At 45.7% G+C, this 25,054-nt stretch overlaps 2 protein-coding genes across 2 annotated transcripts in view; one reads left to right on the forward strand and one right to left on the reverse strand.

Moving 5' to 3' along the window:
* The window catches only part of T265_02427 (hypothetical protein), a gene marked incomplete at both ends in the record, with an annotated part of 60,359 nt that overhangs the window by 4,366 nt on the left and 30,939 nt on the right, over positions 1 to 25,054 (forward strand). Inside the window, 13 exons of the mRNA XM_009166660.1 lie at positions 2,490 to 2,717; positions 4,116 to 4,211; positions 5,278 to 5,445; positions 6,821 to 6,943; positions 9,584 to 9,641; positions 14,953 to 15,026; positions 15,915 to 15,984; positions 17,369 to 17,446; positions 18,074 to 18,197; positions 20,846 to 20,953; positions 21,020 to 21,139; positions 21,481 to 21,762; positions 23,087 to 23,225. Coding sequence (XP_009164924.1) covers positions 2,490 to 2,717; positions 4,116 to 4,211; positions 5,278 to 5,445; positions 6,821 to 6,943; positions 9,584 to 9,641; positions 14,953 to 15,026; positions 15,915 to 15,984; positions 17,369 to 17,446; positions 18,074 to 18,197; positions 20,846 to 20,953; positions 21,020 to 21,139; positions 21,481 to 21,762; positions 23,087 to 23,225 — 1,668 coding nt within the window. The remainder of the gene's footprint in view (positions 1 to 2,489; positions 2,718 to 4,115; positions 4,212 to 5,277; positions 5,446 to 6,820; positions 6,944 to 9,583; positions 9,642 to 14,952; positions 15,027 to 15,914; positions 15,985 to 17,368; positions 17,447 to 18,073; positions 18,198 to 20,845; positions 20,954 to 21,019; positions 21,140 to 21,480; positions 21,763 to 23,086; positions 23,226 to 25,054) is intronic.
* The window catches only part of T265_02426 (hypothetical protein), a gene marked incomplete at both ends in the record, with an annotated part of 5,172 nt that continues 359 nt past the window's right edge, over positions 20,242 to 25,054 (reverse strand). Inside the window, 3 exons of the mRNA XM_009166659.1 lie at positions 20,242 to 20,415; positions 21,044 to 21,121; positions 22,849 to 22,961. Coding sequence (XP_009164923.1) covers positions 20,242 to 20,415; positions 21,044 to 21,121; positions 22,849 to 22,961 — 365 coding nt within the window. The remainder of the gene's footprint in view (positions 20,416 to 21,043; positions 21,122 to 22,848; positions 22,962 to 25,054) is intronic.

Consider the following 25,054-nt stretch of genomic DNA (forward strand, 5'->3'; position numbering starts at 1 on the left):
CCATATCTATGGAACAATGATCCGGCAGTCATGTTCAACCGTTGGGCGATCGGAGTGTGCGGTTTTTGGGGCCGATGTTTTCTAAACCGTCCTGTTTCCATAGCTATGGACGTGCTGGTCGCTTACGGGAAACACCTTACTGTCTTCTCATTCCTGTGGTAGAGGACAGTACGGCTTACCCTCCAGACTGCCTGGTAATACGATTTCTCGTAGTACGGGATCTCACTGCTCTTGGTCTAACTGCTCCTCTTTGGTCTTCTTGGCACAGTTGCACCTTGTGGAACAACGTTCCAGACAGTTTAGTCCGCGGGAACATTGCAGCACAGAAGCCCGACCACCACGTCAAGGTGGCAGCTTAGGTCGTTTGCGGCTGAAGTACATTCCTGATAACTGTTTTGTAATGACCTCATTACGAATCCGTTGAAAACTTCCAAAAACACCAACGCTTCTGAGGCATCAATGATCAAATAGCTATAGCTAGCTGCGTGGTTACATCGCGAATTCTCTTACCAGAAAATCCGTGGTTTGAACCCAACTTCTCTATCTGGACTGTTCCTATCTGGGCTGGACAACCTGGCAATAGCTGAACCCCGGTGGTTCCTTTGGGTGGCGTGGCAGCTATACATCGAAAGGGTGTTACAGCTGAACAATTATTGTTATAACCGTAGGTTTTGCAGCTAAAAGCAGCGAAGGGCAAACGGATATGTCAATCTTTAAGAAAGGGCCTACGGGGATGCCGTCAGCAGTGGGGTGAAGAGGGAAGAAAAAGGAACAGGTGAAATAGTAAGAACGGAGGTGTCAGTAATAGTTTGCCTTCCCTTACCCGCATTGCTGTACGCAGCAAGCAAGGTGACCGGGCTGATGACACCGGCGAGTGTGGCATGAGATTATTATTTGTAAGTGTGCAACTCATGGTTGTACATCGGTTGGTATACGTACTGTCAGGGCCTAGACAGGAGGACGGTTAGAGTCTTTAGCCAAAGCATTTGGATCAAAAGCCTAGCCGGAAGGCAGTGGCGGTTGACACAAGACCGTCAGATCAACCTTGTTTTGCTATGGCGGTCGACGCAAGACCGTCAGATCAACCTTGTTTTGCTAGTGGCAGATCGCCGTAAAGGTTCCAACCCCCAAGCCAAGACACTCTTGGTCATTTCTCTACCAGTTGAGCGGTCTCGTCAGTGTGACACGTACACTCTTCCATACAGCTCATTGGGTTACACAGGCTCGCAAACCGTCACACCGCACTAAAGTCTTGTGCCTCTGCTCCTGTCCCGTTGCTGCTGATGCTGCACCTTTTGAGCGTCATTCACCAAGGCACTTTTGGATATGTGAAAATTCACCATTCTAGAGGATTGTGAAGCCCTTGATTACAAATCCTTCAAGACTGAAGCCACCTCATTGTTCGAACTGGTACGTACTTGCCGGTGGCCGAGTTACGACTTCCGAACTACGATAGTGGTCTTCGTCACGGACTTTGCCGTTTTTCGCACTCATGCTCTAATGCGCGTATCCTTCGCTCCCACTACTGATTCAAACTCCCGAGCTGCACAGCCAGTTTTTCGATGGGTTTGTTTTTGTCTGTTCTGCTTAAAATAACCCCGATACGTACATGCCTATTGAACGGGAAAGCGTTAAAACCACCTCTTTGCAGTTTATAAAGATTATGGAAGTATAAATAAATGGAAGGAATACATGAGGAACGAAAAACTCTTGTCTTGGGTTGTCCTGTTTCTGTTTTATCGGTTTGATGTGAAACGATTGAAGTATCCCATGTTTTCTGACAAATACATTCACTTGCATATCAACTTGATTTTCGCTCAATTGACGCAAAGGAATCCCTCGTTTATGACATTCTTCAACTGAATGTGGTTCACAAAGACCGCCTCGTTTTTTCAGTTGGTACAATATTCGAGATATCGCAGTGTTTCTGTAAGGGAAACTACTCAAAAGATTGTCGAAGATTTTTCAGCAACCTTGTGAACAGTTTCCTTTATGAAATCACAGATGTTCGTTGAAGATTCGATTGTTTTTGTAATGGGCTATTCTTTATAGGGAGGTCATCCTTCCGATATAGCTTTAGGAGAAAAAATCCTATTGTAAATAGAGGAAACAAACACACTTATATCGTTTCAAGTTTTGTAAGTGTAGCTCAGATTGAAAGACGTTCTGTATGTTTGCCCTGCATTCTGTCCTGGGTGTTTTCGATTCACCGTTCTATTGTTGCTCTGCGAGTCGAGGTATTCATGTTTCCTAGTCCGCGTTGCAGTATCCGGTCTCTGGTTGCACGGTCTGATTTGAGACTGGGACTGGAGATCTGCTGTGTCACCAGTACATCCAACGTCATTTTTGGTTCTGTTACTGCAAGCGTTTATTCTCATGCTTTTCTCATGCTTTTCTCATGCTAACTATCCAAGTTACTCTTGTTTCGTTAAGTTGAACTCGTAAGGTAAATTTCCATTCCTCTCTACCTGCCCTCTGTACTACTTCAGTGGTCTTTATGGGCAGCGAAAAGTACCCCACTGAGAACGACTTTGATGCGTATTTGAGCAAGCGGGGTGGTACGAGCAATGCATGGACCGGGAACGAGTACACGCTGTTTCACTTTGATGTGAAACGGAAACACTTTTCCAAGTGTCTGGACCGATTCGCTCACTTCTTCATCTCTCCCCTACTGCTTCCGGACAGCACGGACCGTGAGTTGGCCGCCGTCCACAGTGGTACGTTCCTAACAGTCCTTTAAATTTCCAGAAGCAGGGAATAACTTTTGTTCGATTTCGTGATAATAATGATGGTTTGTGTAAGCCTGTGTTAGACTGTAAGACACTGAAAAAGTCACTTCTTAGCGAATTCAAGCGTTTATGTCAGTACATCGATTGAGCAGTTCCGGAACACGAGGAGGCGAAAACACGAAATGGGAGAAGGTGACTTCCTTGGGATAACCTGAACAAGAAACACATGTGGTACGATTGAAATTTGGGTGAACAGAGTGACAAGCGATTTCAGTGTAACATCTTGCACTTCAGTTTTCGATACGGACAGGTGATCAGCTAACAATAGATACACTCGAGCTACCATTGTTCCATCGCATTGCCAATCTTTCGCTGAATTTGGTCGAAAGAGAGAGCTCGGGCCAAAAAATGGCAGTAGTGTTTTACGGTGGGGCGGATTCGGGTTTTATACGAACGGTGAGGCTTGAGATAAAGTCAGAGGGAACTCAGTTTCTAAAGGTTAAACCATGCCGGGAAGACCAACGGGGAGCAGCCCGACAAAGAACAGGAGTCTCCGTACTGCGAGTTATCGTATTACGGGCGGTCTGGAGGTAAAGTCATACTGTCCTTTGCGATAGGAGCGAGAAGACAGTAAGATGTTCCCCCTAAGCGACCAACATGTCCATATCTATGGAAACAGCGATTCTGCCTTCCCCTGAGGATGGACGGTTTAGAAAAGATCGGCCCCAAAAACCGCACACTCCGATCGCCCAACGGTTGACCGTGACCGCCGGATCATTATTCCTTACGATCGAAATACTTTTTAAAACCAAAGAACCCGGTGCTGCTCAAAAGGCACCTATTGTGCACGGCCGCATCAGGAATGGGACAGTAATGCCTTGTTGAGTGCGCTCTCAGGTCAAACTAACGCCCTGTAGCCGAGCAGGTCAGACTATTGAGTCATCGGCTCCGGACCCTTCTGTCCGCTTCCTCGTGGGTCAGACTTTTGAGTCCAAGGCTGAAGATCGGTTACGTTTTCGGCCTGGGCAACCGGGAGATGGTTACGTTTTCGGCCTGGGAGATATCATTTGCCAGTGCAGCTCTTTGCTTACGGATCTTAACCTCTCGTTCTCTCCCAACCCAGTGCAGTGCAATCAACGTATCTGCCAATCCTTTGGCCACTGTTCCGTGTCTCAACCGTCGCGCAAAAAAATTTACCCAAATAGTCACCTACCGACCCCAAAAGATCTGATCTACGTTGCAGTCTTCTGGATCGCAGACAGGCATAGCCTTCCGCCTGCTTTTCTGCCTTGAACTCTTTCTTGAAGACTGCACGACTAGCTTGATGCTGCTCTCATGTCCTCACACCCAACTTATCATGTCTCTGTGTATTCTTGACCCTCGTAGAGTTTGAGCTGGCCAACGCGAGGGACTCGAACCGTTTGGAGTTCTTCATCTCCTCGCTCGCCGCAGATGGTTCGCCGTACAAAATTTTCGGATGTGGTAAGCACCTTGTATTTCGTCGTGTTTTTGCGTTGAATGCATGAAAGTTCAGCATATACTACACTGGCATAGCTCTATTGTATGCGATATTGAAAAGATAATCCTTAAGTTGCTTACGAGTGACCGAGTCACTCACGGTCCCAACTGAGACAATAATCCATTCTTGAGCAGAACCGCTCACCTGATGAGTCGGAAACAGTCCTACCCTTTTTTCTTCCTTGGCTATTCTTCCAGATATGGAGCACTGTGCTTAAAAATGGACCGAATCACATGACATTTTTGGAGTCGTTCCAGTCCTCCTTTTCTGATGGCAAAAGGATCTCATAAAAATGAAGGACAAACATGCCAACTACGGTTAGGGGTCCAGGCTTCTTGTGATCATATTCTGATTAGGTTCGTCCGATGAATTCCCTCCGTTTTAGACCAAGCGTTGGTCCACCGGGACAAATTTCCAAACGCTACGTCGCGGAATGTTCCTTTTTTCCACAACGGACCACCATGAAGAGAGAGGAATTCGATCTGATTTTGAGGATCACACTCGTGGAGCAGTTGTTGTGAGGCCTCCACATTGATGGGCCCTCTATGAAGGGGATTTTTCTGGAGGGCTATACCGTAGATACCGTTCTATCCTTGCAGGTCAAGTAGAACATAAGGTTGACGGAAACTCGGAGACTGCGCCTACCTGATGAACCCCAAGAAGGGCGAAACCGGTCGTGGGCTGTCGAGGAGTTTTCAGCAACCTCGTGAGTAGTTTCCTTTATAAAGCACTTTATTGTTGAAACCTTTCAAGCACACACAGATTTCGCGATGCTGTCTGATTTTAGCTGTATGCTATGTGTGAACGACGGACCCCACAAAATTGATATCTCTTCAAACGGCAACACACCTGCCGTTTGGTTATGCGACCTTGCTAATGCATGGGATGTTGGTTACCCATCTCTCACAAACTGCGTTGCAATAGCCCAGTTGTTTCCCGACGGCTCACGACTGGAAAATAAGAAAGTATTCCTTTGGAGCCAATTCACTGAACGGTTTTTGTGTCACCTAACTGGTTTCCGGCTCACAGTTTCGCTTGCTAAAAATCGTTCAGCTGTAGCGCCCTTTCGGTGCCTAGCTGCCATGCCACCCGGAGGAAGCACGAGGGCTGGCGTACTACCAGAGTGCCCAAGTCCAGACAGGCGAAGTCGAGTGGCAGAGGTCGGATTCGAACCTTCGAATCCAGACCTTCCGGTCAGTAAATTCGCTAGCTCAAAATTTTCGGATGTGGTAAGCACCTTGTATTTCGTCGTGTTTTTGCGTTGAATGCATGAAAGTTCAGCATATACTACACTGGCATAGCTCTATTGTATGCGATATTGAAAAGATAATCCTTAAGTTGCTTACGAGTGACCGAGTCACTCACGGTCCCAACTGAGACAATAATCCATTCTTGAGCAGAACCGCTCACCTGATGAGTTGGAAACAGTCCTACCCTTTTTTCTTCCTTGGCTATTCTTCCAGATATGGAGCACTGTGCTTAAAAATGGACCGAATCACATGACATTTTTGGAGTCGTTCCAGTCCTCCTTTTCTGATGGCAAAAGGATCTCATAAAAATGAAGGACAAACATGCCAACTACGGTTAGGGGTCCAGGCTTCTTGTGATCATATTCTGATTAGGTTCGTCCGATGAATTCCCTCCGTTTTAGACCAAGCGTTGGTCCACCGGGACAAATTTCCAAACGCTACGTCGCGGAATGTTCCTTTTTTCCACAACGGACCACCATGAAGAGAGAGGAATTCGATCTGATTTTGAGGATCACACTCGTGGAGCAGTTGTTGTGAGGCCTCCACATTGATGGGCCCTCTATGAAGGGGATTTTTCTGGAGGGCTATACCGTAGATACCGTTCTATCCTTGCAGGTCAAGTAGAACATAAGGTTGACGGAAACTCGGAGACTGCGCCTACCTGATGAACCCCAAGAAGGGCGAAACCGGTCGTGGGCTGTCGAGGAGTTTTCAGCAACCTCGTGAGTAGTTTCCTTTATAAAGCACTTTATTGTTGAAACCTTTCAAGCACACACAGATTTCGCGATGCTGTCTGATTTTAGCTGTATGCTATGTGTGAACGACGGACCCCACAAAATTGATATCTCTTCAAACGGCAACACACCTGCCGTTTGGTTATGCGACCTTGCTAATGCATGGGATGTTGGTTACCCATCTCTCACAAACTGCGTTGCAATAGCCCAGTTGTTTCCCGACGGCTCACGACTGGAAAATAAGAAAGTATTCCTTTGGAGCCAATTCACTGAACGGTTTTTGTGTCACCTAACTGGTTTCCGGCTCACAGTTTCGCTTGCTAAAAATCGTTCAGCTGTAGCGCCCTTTCGGTGCCTAGCTGCCATGCCACCCGGAGGAAGCACGAGGGCTGGCGTACTACCAGAGTGCCCAAGTCCAGACAGGCGAAGTCGAGTGGCAGAGGTCGGATTCGAACCTTCGAATCCAGACCTTCCGGTCAGTAAATTCGCTAGCTGCTGTATTATCAAACACTAGATAGTCTGGGTATTTAATTTTATGTGTTACTCAATTAGCATTCGATTCTAGAAGCTGCGAAAATTTTGTTCCAGGTAATATGAAGTCGCTACGGGATATCCCGGAGGAGCGTGGGACTGACATCTATTCGCTGTTACAACAACACCGGAAAAACATGTATTCTGCACACCGAATGACATTGGCGTTGCATTCCAAAGGTAAGCGAATTATTAGGGAGTGCAGACATCTTACTTATTTGCCCTCTACTTTACTTTGGCTCTCTCGTGCTTGAGAATGAGCCGGCGTCTTGACCATCTGGAATCACAGCTGCCCAGGAGCGATGTCGAATCACTGAGTCGAAGCAAAGTATGACCGTTGTGCGATGCTGCTTACACCTAGCACAGTCGGTTTCTCTTTATGATGAATTCTTTCGAGATATCGTCAAATTTTGACCATCAAAGAAGTACTTTACAGGATTGTGGAATCTGACAGTAGCTGACTGTTCTCGCCGACATGTTTGTTGGTTACAATCTCCCCAGACAAAAAATATCCTGTCCTGAGGTGATTTCTTATTTTAGCACATGCGTAGAATTTCGTTAGGAAATACAACTAATTAAGAATAGCCAACTTTCCACGATCCCCACCAAACCAATTAGATCTGGAGGTTGGAGAATGATCTATTCCGCGTTTTGTCCTGATGATGATCCTGGATGATGTATCAGTATGGGCTTGCTTTTCCGGTCCAACTCCCTGCTTCATTGTTTATTCAAGGTTTGGCAGCAGAACCTGACAGTGTTTGAGTGTTTCGGTCGAAATCCTCTGTGCCATCTACAAGTTAGCTGCAGGTTAGTTTCAAGCGTCATTCGCCTTAACGGCAGCGATTCGCGATTAGGTCGGAATTAGCTCCCCCGATAGGTCGTCTGCCGAATGCATTTCACCCCCCTCCACAGAATACAATAAACAGTCTTCGCGGAATCATACAGAACCTTGAAAGTTCATCTCTGCTGGCTAGTGCAAACAAGTCAGCTATCAAGTGACTTGGGGTAAGGTGACATTCCGCAACAGCATTTGATCAAGTTGCCCAGGTTGTCTTGAACTGTTAGTCACGAAGTCGTGGTCATGTTCGGTACTCGGTAGTGGCGTCAGGCAACGATTTGTGACACGCGCGTTCGCTCTTGCTGTGCCAGGGTTGATCGCCACAACCATGAGGGTGTACCGTTGCAACATCATCTACTGGGGTTAATATATGGGCCTCGACACCAAAGTTTCAGCATCACGGGCCAGACTGAAACTTACCAAAAACTGAAACAAACCAAAAATCTCGATGCACACTGTGTGGAGTCTAGGGACCATGGTTTGTGAGGGTCGCGGTCTGAAGCTCCTTGCGCATGGCGGCAATTATTGGTATGACGGATACCAACCGGATGAACGTATGTAGTGATTCGGTCAACTTGGTGCGGTTGTTTTCAATAGCGTTTGTGAAAAAAACAATAGTTTTTTTTAATGCACTACGCATTAGGTTGCTGAAACTTCGTCGATAGCCCACGACCGGTTTTGCCCTTCTTGGGTCTCATCAGGTAGGCGCAGTCCCCGGGTTTCCGTCAACCTTATGTTCTACTTGAAACCAAATCGCACGAAATCGGCGAATATTCACTCGTTTGAAAACTAATTTGGTTTTTCGAGAGACTCACCTGGAACCAAGCTGAATCTCTCGTTTGTGATGTTTCCAGGCAACTGAATGTACTGCGCCAGGCCGCCTCATGTTTCAGTAGATACGATATTCGAGATTTCGCGATACACGTATATATTTGTAAAGCACTACTCATAAGGTTACTGAAAATACGTCGACAGCCTAACTAAACGTTCTTGAAGTGAACCACCTTTGCCCACTTGTAACTGCATAAACATGATGAGTCTGTAAAGCGCTTGTCAGCCGGACGATTTCGGGCGTGTAATCCGTATGCCACTGGACGTACCTGTGTGAGAACCACAAAAGAAAAGTTACGTGTCCGACGGTGGATGTGGTTTAATTTTTAGGATAGTTTGCTTTTGAAGTGGATAATTATTTCGTCTATTTGTTGTGGAGAAAGGCTCAAATGTTTCTACCGAGTTTCGTCTCCCGGCTGAAGCCGAGAACCAATCGTCACTCAGCCTGAAGGGCGTGTTAACACCGAAAAACTGAACAGCATGACCAAAAGTTGGTGGCAACATATCCTGTCAAAGTGGAATAAGATCACATTTGGGAGCAGGTGATTTTGGGTTCGAATCTTCTTCGCATTCCGTGAGTTACACATATCAGGTGAATCCTAACGTGGATGAAACAACAGTGTGGTGCTGGTCGGCTTTTCGGCACACATCGACCTCACCTGAAAGATGAAATTACGAGGTTCCATGCATTGCTTTGCTCAATTTTCCGACTGTACTACCTTCAGCTTGATTGCAACGGTAGGGACAGGTCCCAAAATGTCACACGGCTCAGGTTGAACTCGAGATAAACTTGTTGATTTTACGGGCCATTGTGGCGATTGTTCCTTGCAGTCTCGATGAATTAATCGACCTAGATTTGTGGGAAAGAATAATACTGCTGTTTTTTTCCTGTGTAGTGGGTGTAAAAAGGAAATTTTCAACGAGGATTTTTTCCATGGCTCTCGAGGGTTTGTTTCAAGATATTTTACTGTTCAGCAAAAGATCTTTCTTCGAAGATGTTTTTTACCTTGAGGGAGAGGGGTAGCTGCACCAAATTATCGAGGTGATTCAATCGATTTGGGGTTTTCGACCTGCGTCCCTGAATATGTCAGCACTGTGAACTAGAATCACTTGGAATGCACGATAGTTTCAATCACTCTCAATCTTTCCAGATTCTTTGGATCATCTGGAGGCCTTGGCTCGTGAACTCTTCGCTGCTGTTCCGAACAGGTAAGCGTCCCACTCGGTTCTTTTTTTTTTAACACGGTACACATTCGTGTCTCTTGTTAGCCAGTGTTGGGGGGGGACTTTTCGGTTCATCCGACAGCTCCGTTTTATTCAGCTGTCCTGTTTACTTTGGGCCTGACATAGCTCATTGGTTAAGGCTCCAGCTTACGGACCGGTAGGTCCATTGTTCGAACCCCACCACAACATCCCGACTACCCCTGTCTAGGCTTGGGCAGCCTCACAGTATCCCAGCCTTCATGCCTCCTTCCGTTGGCATGGCAACTAGGCACCGAAAGGGTACTACGGCTAGGCGATCTGATTTCATTGTCCTCTGTTTACTATTACCAAACATATTATGCAGCTTAAATTCTTCAATCCGGTCGGGTGTCTACTCGTTCACACTGGAATTGCGTGTTGTTCGGTTCAATGTCCGGATGCATTGCGTGTTGTTCGGTTCAATGTCCGGATCATGATGGTAGGACAACGAGTGCTTGCTAGACTTCCAGTTGCCATGCCGACAGGTCAGTGGAGACCAAATGATCGTTCCATTGACTTTTTGGCGGTTGTACACTTACCTTAATCCTGTCTCACGTTTCTCGGTTGACTACATTTACCAATTGATTTCATAACATATGTGTATGACCTGATGCCGGTTGTGGACACACGAATGCCACTAATACCGGAAATTGTTGTCTATGTTTACGGAAACCGTGCGCCACTCAGGCAGCTGGTTTATACTTCTCCGAGCCAAACCCATTCCAAGATATATCAAACCCCATCTATAGGCACTGTGCGGTACAGCTGATGAGCTCGCGAACTTGATGATAACGTAACCGGATCGTTAACCAACTGTACTCCGAGCAACTTAGCGTCATTTTGCTAATTGAAAGTATCAGGAAGGTCAGATTCCTGAAAGTAACCCCCGGAACGCCCGGAGCCTACTGCTCCACCAAAATTTCAACAGGAAAGCCGACAAGCATCCAAGCCAGTCAATCATTCAATCAATTCAGCAAAAGCTGATGAGTGTTCCTGCACGCCACAGAAGCAGTCGCGAATTTGATCAGCGTTCAGGCATTTCATAGCGACAAGATCGATGTTGACGGGTGTTCCCCAACGCCTATCAGACAGCCTAAGATCAATGTTGACAGGTGTTCCCCAACGCCTATCAGACAGCCTAGATCAATGTCAGAAAGTTCTCTTTAAATAGCGTAGGGCCGTTGTAAGTTTTGCCCGCGTACTGGCACGCACTCACGCTCTCGCACTCGCTTGTCCGGAATACAGCTGTTGTGTTCCCTTCTGTGAGTCTTTTTTCAGGCACGGCACTGGAGCGGGTCAGCAGCAGATACCACAGATTGGCGAATCAGCAGACATAAAAGAAAGGTTAAGTACCATCATGTTTCGGCAAAAAACCGAACATCGCTCCGTGTCCCTCCGAGATAACCTGTTGACACACGCCTTAAGTATCTGCATTGAAACGCTTGCCCCCGAATCGACGCTAGCTGATTGCAACAAGGTTATTCTGCTTAGACCCAAAAGAACGACAGCGAATGTTATCTCTGTAGCGTGATGGCTGCATGCATACCTAGGGAGTATGAGTAAAGTTCAATAACCTCGCCCGCTGTGCGTTGGTTAGATAGCCGACCTGACACAAGCAACACAAAAGCATGTATGTAGTACAGCTAGTCTTCAGCTTTCTAAAAGTTGTTTGGATAATCTCCCACTCGCTCATGTCGCCCCCGCCTATGACGCATGTGGTTTCCTTGATCCGTTCCTCTTGGTACATTGATTCAAACACTCACAAAGGAAATAGTCTACTGGACTTGGTTCCTTGGATGCGGACGGCCAGGCAAACCTCACCCGATATTTATGTTCATTTCTGGGGCTCTGTGATGGAACAGTGTTCTCTTGAAATCGAACAAGTTTGGTGGATCATATTTCGATCAGCTATAGAATTACTCGGTGTCGCAGCAGCCAATTAGAGCTGCTGATAGTGCTATCTAGTGGCCATATCCCCGGAAGAAAAAAAGCCTAAAAGGTTCGATGCCGGAATACCTATCAAAACATCCAGCCTCGCCAAATGTTAAACGTCAGTGGATGTGGGACGACTCATTGTGCCTGTGGCCCGAAGCGAAGTTGTGCTAACCTCGCTATTCAAACGTAACCTGACTCCGAGAGATAATACGATAAGAAATGTGCCTATGTGATACAAAAAGCAGTGCAGTGCATCTGGCAACTTTCCGCAATTTTCCAACGGCGATAGGTGCCACTGACACATTCACAAATCTTCAACTACGGCGTTCCTGCGCGATCGCATGTTGCTACGGATTATACTGATGAGCAGTGTTCCGTACACCCCGTTCGAGTTTCGCATTCGTTTCGTGGAGATCTTCATGGGAGTGCGTTGCATGTGTGGTCAATACTGCCTGCGCATCGACGTTCTTGTACGGGTTTTCGGACCTACGTTTGTGTCGCCGGCCGCACTTCATGCCTAATTGTGTGAGACCAGTGTGCTTCCGCGCTACCATTGTAAGGGTTTCTCTTACTATTTACTTACTCAACGCCTACTTACTTACCCACCCACCCACTCACTCCTCAGACAAACCGGCTTATCTTGGCTGCTGAACACCACCGCAAGAGCTCCCGCTCTTAGTATCGGCAGTTTTAACTACGGCTGCGACTTCGTGAGCTTTGTGGTGCTTGTGTCATGCCAGATTTCTAACCAACACAGATTAGTCGAGATTCCCCGACTTCGCTCAAGCTCCCCAGGCCTGCATGCAGTTATCACACGATGTAGATAACATTCACTATCGGTCGACTGAGTTCCAACGGGCCTCATCACAGTCAAGTTGTTGGCGTTAGCTAGTAGCATCGGTTAGAGGCTCGTGAGAATTTCTGCGTCACACTGCCTCTCAATACAGGCACCGGGTCATCTACTGATGTTCAGATTCTTGAGAAGCGCATACAGTGCGGCATTTGGTTTCCGTACACTGACGATTTCTTTTATCAAACAAACAGCACTGGGGAATGGAATATGTATGCTTCTTCGAGAAATACACTCATTTGCAAATCAATTTGGTTTTCACGAGAGACTCAACTGAATCTCTCGTTTATGATATCCTACAACTGAAAGTGCTGCTCACAGGCCGCCTCATGTTTCAGTCGAAGAGTTTTGAGCAACGTTGTGAGTAGTTTCCTTTATGAAAATGTATGCTTCTTTTTGTCACGATCGGTTAAACGTGATTTTCGAGACCTGATAGGATGAATTTCCGGAAAGGATGAATGAATCGCTTAGTGTCCTAATACCGATGCGTACACCACAAATGGAACATGCTTTCGATCGATATAGGTCTTATCGAAAAACGGCAAACTGCAGAAACTCGAACTGACCTTACATTCGCGTAAACGGATCAACTATAGCTTAAGCAATCGGACATTTTGTAGCAGGTTAAAGACCGTACGAAAGTGACTTACATTCGTATAAACAGATCAACTATGGCTTAAGCAATCGGGCATTTTGTAGCAGGTTAAAGACCGTACGAAAGTGACTGTAATTGCAGCGAGTGGACTGTTTTGAGAAAACTGGACAGTACCGTTTCACCACAAGACAGCGGATGGAATTTGTTAGTTGACGTTGTGCTAAGCAAAAACACAAGATTTTGCCGCTTGGGATTCCATGTCTTATATGGAGGATTATGGGGAACTCTTTTGTATTTTGGTAGCTGCTGATGACAACTAGATAGCAGCTGCCAAGTAAGTTAGTCGTCGATACAGTATTTACTGTTGAACCAAGGACTGTAATATGCCTGACTGGAATCACCTAAGGCTAAGTATAGAGTTAACACTCCTCTAAATGTCAGCCCACGTTTATTTTGTGGTTGTTCTTGGTAGTGAGCTCTGTGTATATACCGTTAGTCACTTGTCCTTGATGAGACAGAACTTCAAACACGATTGGTGAATCTTGATTTGTCCGATAGCCTGGTGGTTCACTGGAGTTCAACCGGGCATGCTCGTTATGCTCGCTTGTTTGTTTGTGCGTGAACACGATACCCTCCACAGAAGCCACGAGCAACCTCTCAGACTGGGCAACCATAGTAGCCTCCTGATCGATTCGGCAGACCTACCAGAGAATTTTTAAATAGTCTAGTGTGCACACCTCTTTATAGAGAATTTTTGGTGAGGTATTGACTGGTCACCACCTCTCCCTCTGGATATAAACTGGTGTGACTTGGTAGACACCTTGGATCAAACTGGCAGTCTCCAAGCCGTAAGTTGACAGTTTTGAATGTATACCACACCGGTGGTGGTATGACTGACTGGCCTTAGCAATACATCATTACATGATTGATCAGGAAGCTGCAGTCAAATATGATGGCTTAAGTAATACACAATTGAACGAAAGTGACGTAGATGCCAAAACTGATTGACATGCGACTTTTTTCGGCCATGTCACAGTTGGAACAGGCTGCCAGGTTCACCTCAACTGACCATGAGAAGGTTGACAAGACAGAGCAAACAACTCGTTCCATAGCGATGTCTTAGTCATGCGGAATTTAGGCGGATCTGATGTGAACATCAGATCAGTAATGCTAAAGTACGCCAGATGGTTATCGGGAAAGTCCAGCTTCCCTTGATAGATCAGCTGATCATACTCCGAAGGTCACGCTGGTTACGCCATGTGCTTCGTATGCCAAGGGACCGTTTGCCCCGTAGTGCCCTCTTCGCCCAGCCTTGTGTCGAATGGAAACGACCGATAGGCAGTCAGTCCTTGACTGAGCAACAAGGCATCAAAGCCCTTGCCAGTCAACTGAGTCGCGTTGGTAGGTACAGTCTTTCTGGATGAGGACCGCGGGTCGACACAAACCGGTGGTTAGTGAATCTGATAGGTATGGCTGTGTCACGCAACTCATGGCGATCTTGCATCCTGTAGCTTCCACTTGCCGCTTCACTGGAGAATCAGCTACATTTATTTTTCTAAAGAGGAAAATGTTGTTAGCTCAGGCAGCGTGGATGGTCGTTGGTTTGTTCGCTGAGCTGGACAGTTTGATTGCAACCGTTTCATCGAGCTGACATCATCAGTGCGTTTCCATTTCATCGAGCTGACATCATCAGTGCGTTTTTAGGGGGCATAGTGGTGCATAGCGATGAGTTCGTGGTTGCTGTACGCATCGCTACACTCACACTACATACTGGATGATCTCTCTCAACCCCCTTCTAGTGAATAAAAGACTAGTTGTTATTCAACTTACGTTTACTCACCGCTTGTTTCCGGCCAGATTAATCTTTCTGTTCATGTTTCTTTGTGTTTTTTCTCTAGTGGCGTTCCACCACTCGACTTCTCGGGATTTGTCAATTCGTTTGAGACTCCTTCGTTCAACAAATTCTATCGAGGTGGGTGAACTGCTGTTTTTCCTCTCCAGATTACGGATTATTATATAAACGCAGTTATTCGATTTGATCACTCGAGTAGATGAGAACACAATATAATGCATCAGTTTGTTCAAGTTGACCAAAATGGTGTTCAGAACGCACCTTGTTTAGAGCACCTTGAATGGGTACCGATGGTTGCAGTTGGAGTCATCAGAGGCTGGCGCAATGTCGTTCTCCACATTTTCTCAAACGTATCCCTTCACCCTTGTGAGTGAGGGGGCAGCCATTCAATTAAGTTGCGTCATTGTTTCCTCGACACATTGTCAGCGGGCATCAGTCGGCCTCAATTCGTGTGACATAGATCTGTGCGGTTGAAAATTACTGAGCGATCCTGAATTACGTCACTGCCGATCTGCCACTTGTGGCTGAGTGACAGCGCTTTGTTATTTTTTGCCGAAGGTTTCAGTTTCGAACGCGCATTATCGTCAAGATTCTGATGGTGAGCACGACTTCCATCTAAGGCAAATCAGCTTCGTAGGATGACTAGACGTTGTGTGACTCACGTGCACCTCGTATCACCTCCACGGGGAGTCGAGCTGGTAAATCATTCTTCTGACACAGGGGTTTGAATATAAACTTTCGCACGTAAAGTTCCTGCGTTCATATATCCACCTTCTTTTCTCGATCACAATAACCTGGACAGTGTGCGAAAAGTTTGTGTTCCACGGGCGTAGTAGGCGTAAAGGATTTGCAATGTAAGCGCACTAGTGGCCGTTTTCCGGCTGTCGATGTTCTCAATAAACAATGATATTTCTTCTGGCTTTTGGTTCCCGTCTTCCCTTTAACCGTCTCATTTGAGCTTTTACCGATTGGTGCTTTTATCTTGTTTTTTGTTTCACCTGCGGCTAGTGTGCCCTCTTGGCGACCGAGAGAAACTCCGTCTTATCTGGTCCCTGCCTCCTCTTCACGATTCATACGAGTGAGTATTTCGCATCTTTTGGTTACCTAATATTTTTCTTGCTAAGGTTAGGTGATGTTGTACCTCCAGCCGTTATTCCTGGAGAACCGCGATTTGCGCACTCTGTATTCAAATTACCGGTGTGCATGGTTTTCATGTTGAAGTGTACTCACTCTTCCAGTGTGCAGTTCCTCTAAGCTTTTATGCACTCGACCGTAGATGCAGTGATCTATGACTGTCTACCGATGTCGATTGGTACTTTTCTAATTTGTCTAATTTGGCTTCGAAAGTATGGGCATTCCAGCTCATCATACCCCGTTTTCCTCAGTTTTCCACGAATACACTAGGATGATTCACAAAATTTCCAGCTCACGGCTCAGCTTCGTACGTTTAGTGCCATCGACTCCTTAGCAAAAGTCACCTCCCCAACACAGACCCCTCTGAAGAAGTGCCATCCTACTAGAGAGTACGATTCTTCAGCGGAGACCGGATGCTGCTTTTCCTAAGGGCCTCATGTGCTGAGGAATTTCCATTCATATTGGTTAATAGCTGATGTGGTGTTGGCTGCCAGCTTACTGAGAAAAAGACTAACGTCCGCTGATTGGAATGTGCGAAGTGCCTTTCGAAATTCAGAAGGAAGCATGTTGACTACACTGAATGGCTACTTCTTCAAGTATGGTTTTTGCAAAACAATGAGTCAAAGCCTGTTCCGAAGTTCGGAAAATCGTTCCAGTCTATTTGTTCAGCCAGTGATTCCATTTCAGTACGTTCCCCTGGGAATAGCATGTTGCCCAGTCATTTTCGATGACCGCTTGCTTTCAATGCACTGCAAACGGGTGTCTTTGACTGGTTTTCATCTTGATGTAGTGGTAACCGAATGCTCTTGGAATCAATCTTTGTAATCAAGTTTACACAATAAAGCAACCCTGGCTGGTGGAAAACTTTTACTACTTCCAACGGTGGGTGTATTTTGGCAACAGGCTAAACTTAAGGTAGCGGACCACTCCGGTTTTCTATACACTTTAAACCTACGGCTCGTGATTTGATTTCAGTTAATGAAGGCGCGATAAAATAATGGCAACTGTGAACACGACAGCTGAGAGTGGCTCTCTGGAAAAGGCACTAACCCGGTGAATTGAACGTCGACTCGTCGTTCTCTCCCTTCGCATTTCATCGCCGATTTACAGACATGCTTAAGTCAGGTTTGTAAACAACCGCTCGCTCTGCAAGTTAGACGCTGTCAACCCAGAGTATTCTTAGGGAAGATCCATCAGTCTCAGCACTTTTGCAACCCATCAGACTACGAATCATTCACATATACCTATGGAAAGCTCTCTATGGTGCGGAGTTCCCCAGTCGTTTTTTCACACATATTCACTATCCTATGCTTTTTGTTTCATGTCAGGTCTGCACCGATGGGCGTCATCTCTTCGTTGGTCGGTCACGAGGGACAAGGAAGCATACTGACAATGCTAAAAGACAAGTACGTAATGTGTGTTGCATTTCTTTAGCCTGAGACTGGTAGTGCTCCGTCAGGATCGGATACCTCTCAGAACTGATACTGGAATATACAGCAACTGACCAATCTCATTGTCTTTATTTGGTTCGTCTAACTTTTTTTGCCCACTTCCTTTGTCACCGGACTGTGTGCACGCTTTCTCCTTTTCCCTCCCAGAAACTTGGCTGTTTCACTCAGCTGTGGTGTGGATCCTTCGTCGGACTTTGTAAACTCCAGCCTTTGTACACTCTTTATCATCTACATAACGCTCACCGATGATGGTCGGGATAATGTCAGTGAGGTGAGTTCTTGGTAGGCAAAGTACTTTTACGTGCGATGTTGCAGAAGATAGGTAATTTGACTGCGCTGATTGGTTGTTAGTCTGTTGCCGAACTTGGCAGTCGGCTGACTGCCTTGATTGACCTTGTTTTTCGATTTCGCACATGACGCGATAGCAAAGCAACAGCGTTCTCCTCTGGCGTTGCTGTTCATGATGATGACGACAGTGTAAGTTTAACCGAAGGCATTCCACAGCAAGGATCCACACTAACTTTTTTTGCCCACTTCCTTTGTCACCGGACTGTGTGCACGCTTTCTCCTTTTCCCTCCCAGAAACTTGGCTGTTTCACTCAGCTGTGGTGTGGATCCTTCGTCGGACTTTGTAAACTCCAGCCTTTGTACACTCTTTATCATCTACATAACGCTCACCGATGATGGTCGGGATAATGTCAGTGAGGTGAGTTCTTGGTAGGCAAAGTACTTTTACGTGCGATGTTGCAGAAGATAGATAGGTAATCTGCGCTGATTGGTTGTTAGTCTGTTGCCGAACTTGGCAGTCGGCTGACTGCCTTGATTGACCTTGTTTTTCGATTTCGCACATGACGCGATAGCAAAGCAACAGCGTTCTCCTCTGGCGTTGCTGTTCATGATGATGACGACAGTGTAAGTTTAACCGAAGGCATTCCACAGCAAGGATCCACAGAGACAACATGTACTCTTTTTGTAAGCGTGGTCCACCCAAGAAGTAATCAACCTTGACGTTAGCTCATCAGATCCGTATTGTCTTCTTGTGGCTATGCGCTGCTGGAAAATCTGAAGGAATTGCGCCCCATATTTGGTGAATTCTTCTGTTACATTATATCGTATCATGGAGTCTGAATTCGAGTATGCTGATGGTATTTTGTAGCATACTGTAGAATAATACGTAAAAAAAATTCCAAGACCGGAGGTCAGACAGCTAGTCGATGAATGGAACTTGGGTACTATTTGCGATGGCACTGTATCGGAATGTAACTGCACCACTCATGCGGTATGCAGTTCTGAAAAACCCTTGACCAATCAGGTACAACAAAGGTGTTTTGATGTCACCTTAGAACAACGGGATTCTTGAAGCCTTTACCGTCCGTGCATATCAACGTACCGTGGACTTCCAAAATCTTGAAAGATAAAACTCCAAACAGAGCAGTAAGAACAACGAAGTTTCGCGCACTCCCCTCCCCCGTAATACGGCGCAGTTTACCTCATTTATGTAGATCTAAAACAACGCGACCAATCAATAAAAGCAAAGCAGTTTCATTGCAACCCTTCGGTCTTTCTGATTATAGAAAATAGGCTTAAAACGACCAATCAATATGGCATCGTTCGTGCTACGATCTGGAACCATCAGATGAGTCCGGTCTCAGTTGGATGACTGGCGATCGACTATTTGACCTTGGACTCGAGTAGCATTGACTTAAGGTCAACTGACACTCGTCAGCTTTTCAGACCTTTGATCAGTTCTACCGCAGTTGCAGATATATAGGTGCAGTGACCAGTAAACAAAACCGACGTTGGCATTTTGGCTAGCAACAGTGGTGTGGCTTCTGTGTATAGGTTTGCACACAGCTGTGCGGCACTGTAAGTCCTACAAAGGACGTCTAACGTCCGCCGAAGTAGGCACTGTGCTAGGTCGGCCTATCATCTTAAGCAAGGTGCTCTTCGATGAGGCGTTCAAGATAGTTATTTGACCGCGCGGTCCTTTGAAAAATTTGATTCCCCCCGCAGGTGTATCTCAGGGGCCACCACACCTTCAACGTGCTTATAACTGGTGCCCTGGAGATAAAACGTGACGTTATTAGCATATGGTAAACTGGAGTCTCTAAGAGCAGGGATTGGAGGACTGACGAGATCTGGGTGAGATACCAGATAACCACCAATAAACTATTAGTAAAATGTTAGTAAAAATTGACTGAACATCGAGCGAACACATGATTTTCTTATTTCAGTTAATCGGCTGTATAGCATGTTGTTTCAACTGCTACCTTTTCCGTCATAGTAAAGTGAGTGACCTGTGGGTGGATATAACTAAGCGTCGCAGGCGATGCCTTAATCAGTGTTTGTATTGGATTAGTCTTGTGATTTGAAAGAACGGTAAACTGGGCAGCTAAGCTCTGAAGGCGATAACCTTGATGGGGCACTGCCACTGATCGGGTGATTGACCAACGCCTGCCAGTGTCATTCTGAGTGAGGTGAAAGTCCAAACATGCTTTTCACACTACTGTGCGAGAGAACTCTCCTAGCGGATCTCCGAATGTCTTTCAAAAACCTAGCTATCTGATGCCAGAGTGAACCATCCACAGCTAAAATTGGTCAGATAGTTCGTGAAAACTCATAAGCCTAGTCTATACACGGGAGATCCACAGGGGTCTATAAACCGACGATAGGTTTAAGTATGTTAAACTCAACCTGAGAGATGAAGCTGAGTAAAAAAGAATCTATAATTTTTTCAATAAAGGAAACTACTAACAACGTTGCTTAAGACTCTTCAACAGCAACTTTGTGGGTAGTTTCCTTAGTGAAAAGATACTGTGATATATCGAATATCGTACCAACTGAAATATGAAGCGTCCTTTGTACTGCGAATTCAGGTGAAAAATATCATAAACGAGAGATTCAGTTGAGTCTCTCGTGAAAACCTAGTTGAAAGGAAAATGAGTGTATTTGTCGGAATCTATAATTTCTTTCTGCATCAGTGGATGTTAAGTCGGTATCTAATTAATCAAGTCGGTTGAGACTGCGGAGTTTGGACCTTCAATCCATTTTATTTGGATAACAGCACCTGATCCTTTGTCTGACTTTATTACGGTGACATTCTATTACTTTGTGGAAACTAAGCCTCCGTGTTGAACACTGATGTTACGCTGTCAATTTCGGTGATGAATTTGCTTCTGTAAAGCTTTTCTGTATCCTTGTGACAAAATGAAATTAGAGGGTATATCGAAGTGGAAACAAAACCCTCTCTGATATCCATTGCTTTGGCTGTGAACCAGTCTTCTTCCTCGGGAGACGTAGGTTCAATTCCCCTGAGTTGGTCAAATAAGCGTTCGATTTGCGGTTCGATGGTAGGACCGTCACTTCCTTGTGTGGACCATCATCATCGTCGACAGCATGACATCAGTGTTCAACACCGATGCTTCGCTGCCGTACAACCATGATTTATTTGAAAGCCCAATCGTGAAGTGTAAAGAATAAAGGTGGACAGGGAAGGGACTTATTACTTGTTTACTACATCATTCCGAGGTGCATACACCTCCAGACACTCACTCGGGCAATCTGACAATAAAAACGCCATTGACATCGGTTGGAGGCCACATCTCGTACCTTCTCCAACCAGGCACAGGTCTGCAATTTTCAAATCAGGTTCTAATGAGGCTTGTGCCCTTCGGTTCTCCCGACATTTGAATCTACCTCTACAGCAATCCCATTGCTTTGATGGCTCGCACTTATTAACTGGGCACACAAAAATACCAATGTTACTCTTGAAGTCGTCATTTGATATTCTGTAAGACGTCTTCCAATATGTGCATGGGAATTCCCACATAAACATACAATGAATCTTAGGCGTGTCTTATATGTATATTCTGGTTCCCAGCCTAGGCTGTAAGAACTCACCCGCACCTCTGGTTTGGAACAGATTGCATCAAGTATTAGACCTGTGCTTCTTTCAGTAACCTGGTTTCCATCTTCCTATCTCCCACAAGGTTTGCCGCATCGTCTTTGACTACTTCAAACTGCTGCTCGCCTCAGCCCTATCAGACGACCCGGTACAGTGTGAGCAACCTGCTGGTAGTCCGAAGGAACGGGTACTGCACACACTGCACTCTTACTTGCCTGAGTACCGACTCACCCATGAAGCGGCTTTTTTGTACAGTGAACCTGAGGAACCCGACGACACAGTGGTTCATGTGGCCAATATGATGCAGTTAGTCCCGCCCGAACAAGTCTATTCAGCCTATCACGTTTTGAAGAAAGTGGACATGCAGGTAACACCTTCACTCGACGTTTTTGTGGTAGTCATCATTTTCGGCTTCTCTTCTTTGTTTTGTTTCTGTAATTCTGGTTTCCCCTTTCCTGGAGAAGGTGACAATAAGTATCTGTATACTCACGTTGTGTTCTTCCACCGTAATCTGACCCAACCCTGAGTTGAGTTTCTTCTGTCGGCTGTCGTGTATTCAAAAGAAGCGCATTAATCTCAGCCTCTGAAATACCATTCGCACTACAGATGCTGGTTAATCCGTTCATTTTTAGGCTGTTTTTGTAAGTCTCAACTTGGCCACCTTGCATAATACAATCTTACTAGTGCACTTCGTTCGATTTCTCGGTTCGACCGTTCCTCCAGTTCGTGAGCGAAATGGCTCTGTGGTTAGAGCCCGAGTTTACTGATTGGAAGGTCCGCGGTTCGAAATCGACCTCTCTCTAACCTATCGACTTCCCCTATATAGGCTTTGGGCACCCGGCCGCAACCCCCCCCCCCTGGACATGCAGGTAACACCTTCACTCGACGTTTTTGTGGTAGTCATCATTTTCGGCTTCTCTTCTTTGTTTTGTTTCTGTAATTCTGGTTTCCCCTTTCCTGGAGAAGGTGACAATAAGTATCTGTATACTCACGTTGTGTTCTTCCACCGTAATCTGACCAAACCCTGAGTTGAGTTTCTTCTGTCGGCTGTCGTGTATTCAAAAGAAGCGCATTAATCTCAGCCTCTGAAACATCATTTGCACTACAGATGCTGGTTAATCCGTTCATTTTTAGGCTGTTTTTGTAAGTCTCAACTTGGCCACCTTGCATAATACAATCTTACTAGTGCACTTCGTTCGATTTCTCGGTTCGACCGTTCCTCCAGTTCGGGAGCGAAATGGCTCTGTGGTTAGAGCCCGAGTTTACTGATTGGAAGGTCCGCGGTTCGAAATCGACCTCTCTCTACCTATCGACTTCCCCTATATAGGCTTGGGCAACCTGGCAGTATCCCAGCCCTCGTACTTCCTTTAGTTGGCCTGGTAGTTTGGCACTGAAAAGGTGCTACAGCTGTCGGTCAAGCCCTAGCCAATTCAAAATGTTTGGTAATACATACGAAACCTATTCCCGACCACTGAGCACACGATTTGGACGCCACTGTCACACCGCACAGAATGCTTTCATCTCGTTTTACACATCCTTTCCCAGTAGAGATCAACTTTGGTCGGTCTCGCGAATTAAGCAAATTAGCACTGGTTCACTGTGACCCGGTAACACATTTCCCGTCTTCCACCGTAATGTTTGCTGGTCGGCTTGTTAGCCTCCATTTTTTGTTCTCCCTTCCGACTGGTCAGCTGTACGTACGCCTCCTCAAACTTTTCACTCCTGGACGTGCATCCATCATTCTCCTATCTGGCAAATTCGCCTCATCGCTTCCGACTGATGGTTCGGTGCTGGTGGAACCGTGGTACAATGTGCGCTACACTGTGGAAGGTTAGTAAAGGCATGGTTTCTGTATGGACGCTGGAAAAAGTCTAGTCATGTTAACCTCCCCAGTTTTTCTATGGGAAGCTCCGTCTGCATTGATTGGACGAAAGAAATACTGCACAACAAATTGACCGTTTTACAGGCGGACGTATGAATCGTATTTCCTTTGAATATTACCTTTGAATATCACTTTTTCTCTGGCATATTTCGTCTGAGCCATACTTGGACCGTTTCCTGAACCCAGTGGAGTCAACGAAGTTTAAGGGCAGAATAAAACTAGTTATCGGTAGGTATATTTTGACGATTACTAGCTGCATTTAGGGCAGGATCGTTTGTATCACCTATCGAGGTTGTTTTTTGTGTGCGACGCTGATCAAATTAGCGCCAAGGACAGTACCAACGAGGACGATTTGATGAAGAGAATGCACCGACTTGATAGTAAGTCGTCCTCTATCGCAGTCATTTTACTGTTCGAGGTTATGCCGCTGATCAAATTAGCGCCATCGCAGTCATTTTACTGTTCGAGGTTATGTTTAGAAAAAACTCAAAGCATAGTTGAACGCCATAGACAAGCCGAGCGTGGAGAACAAACCGCCACATTTCATGACAGTTTTTGCTGCCAAGACTCGCAACTTATTGGTACTCCCAGTTTGGTTACTTGTTTGAGCTCTCCAATCTCTGTATGACGTTCTTTTACGTTAACAGACCCATTCTTCCTTGTCAGCCTAACTGACGGAGAACTAGACCTTCTGGGGCTTATGTGAGTAGTCCCCTTTGGTGCCGAAGTTAAGCTAGTCAGTTAGCTACTGTCATATTTAGAAGGATCAGTGTCACAGAAAATAGAACGGTGGGAGGATAGCTATCTGTGTAAACTCAGCCGATCTACGGTTTTCTTTGGATCCCCGCGTACGGTGATCAGAGGAGGCAAATTATTTCCATCGGGCAAGGGCCATCAGCCATCTATGGAAAAACAAGAGGACTTTTTGAAACAATTTTTGATGGCAGTGGTGAGCGAGTCGTAAAATTCAGCCAATTATGAAATCTCAGTACCAGGTGCACTGTGTATACGTATGGTGACAACCGGTCAGTAATTACTTGCTAATCGGAGGTCGCACTTCAGAGTTAAACAGCTGATGTACTTTTGAGAATATTTGTGTCGGACGTGAATGAAAATGCGCATGTTAGCACTCTGCTGTTACAAGTGCTAACAGAAAGGCAATACGTCTGGCTTGATGGAACAATCATCCAGATCTGAGTACGGTCGGCTTCCTTGGAACATTATTATTTCTGTATTATGTCTGGGACGGAATAGACGCAAATAAACAGTACCCGAGACTTAGTGATCGGTGGGAGTTGAGATCTCTCATGGGTTTGATTCTGCAGGTTTTCAGGATCACATCCTTCATGTTCTTTGATTATTACATGTTCCACACATGGGCTTTGCAGTATGCCATATTGTTAATTGCTAGAACATTTCTGTGACCTACAAATCTTCAATATCTGGATGAATATCAAGGCACATGCGCTACTTGTGAGCCTTCATGGAACATTGTACATTCCGTGGTTCCTTTCTCGTTTTTGTTTGTCTGTTTTGGGTGTAGACGTGGGTGCAGTGAACTCATCGACAACAAAAAAACCGGAATGCGGCGATCACAGTACCCTCGTTCTTGGTAAAGTAACTTTTAAAATCCTGGAGTTCTTCCACCACAATCCTCCGGGCGTGCTAACTTGTTCTTCAAGTAAAGACATAACAGGGGAACTACTTTTCGCAAACGACCCAGATTTATTATTAGCGGATTAGCATTTCAAGGTGTTTGTGCATTAATCACGATCAT

Source organism: Opisthorchis viverrini, assembly GCF_000715545.1.
Source record: "Opisthorchis viverrini unplaced genomic scaffold opera_v5_29, whole genome shotgun sequence".
Taxonomy (NCBI): domain Eukaryota; kingdom Metazoa; phylum Platyhelminthes; class Trematoda; order Opisthorchiida; family Opisthorchiidae; genus Opisthorchis; species Opisthorchis viverrini.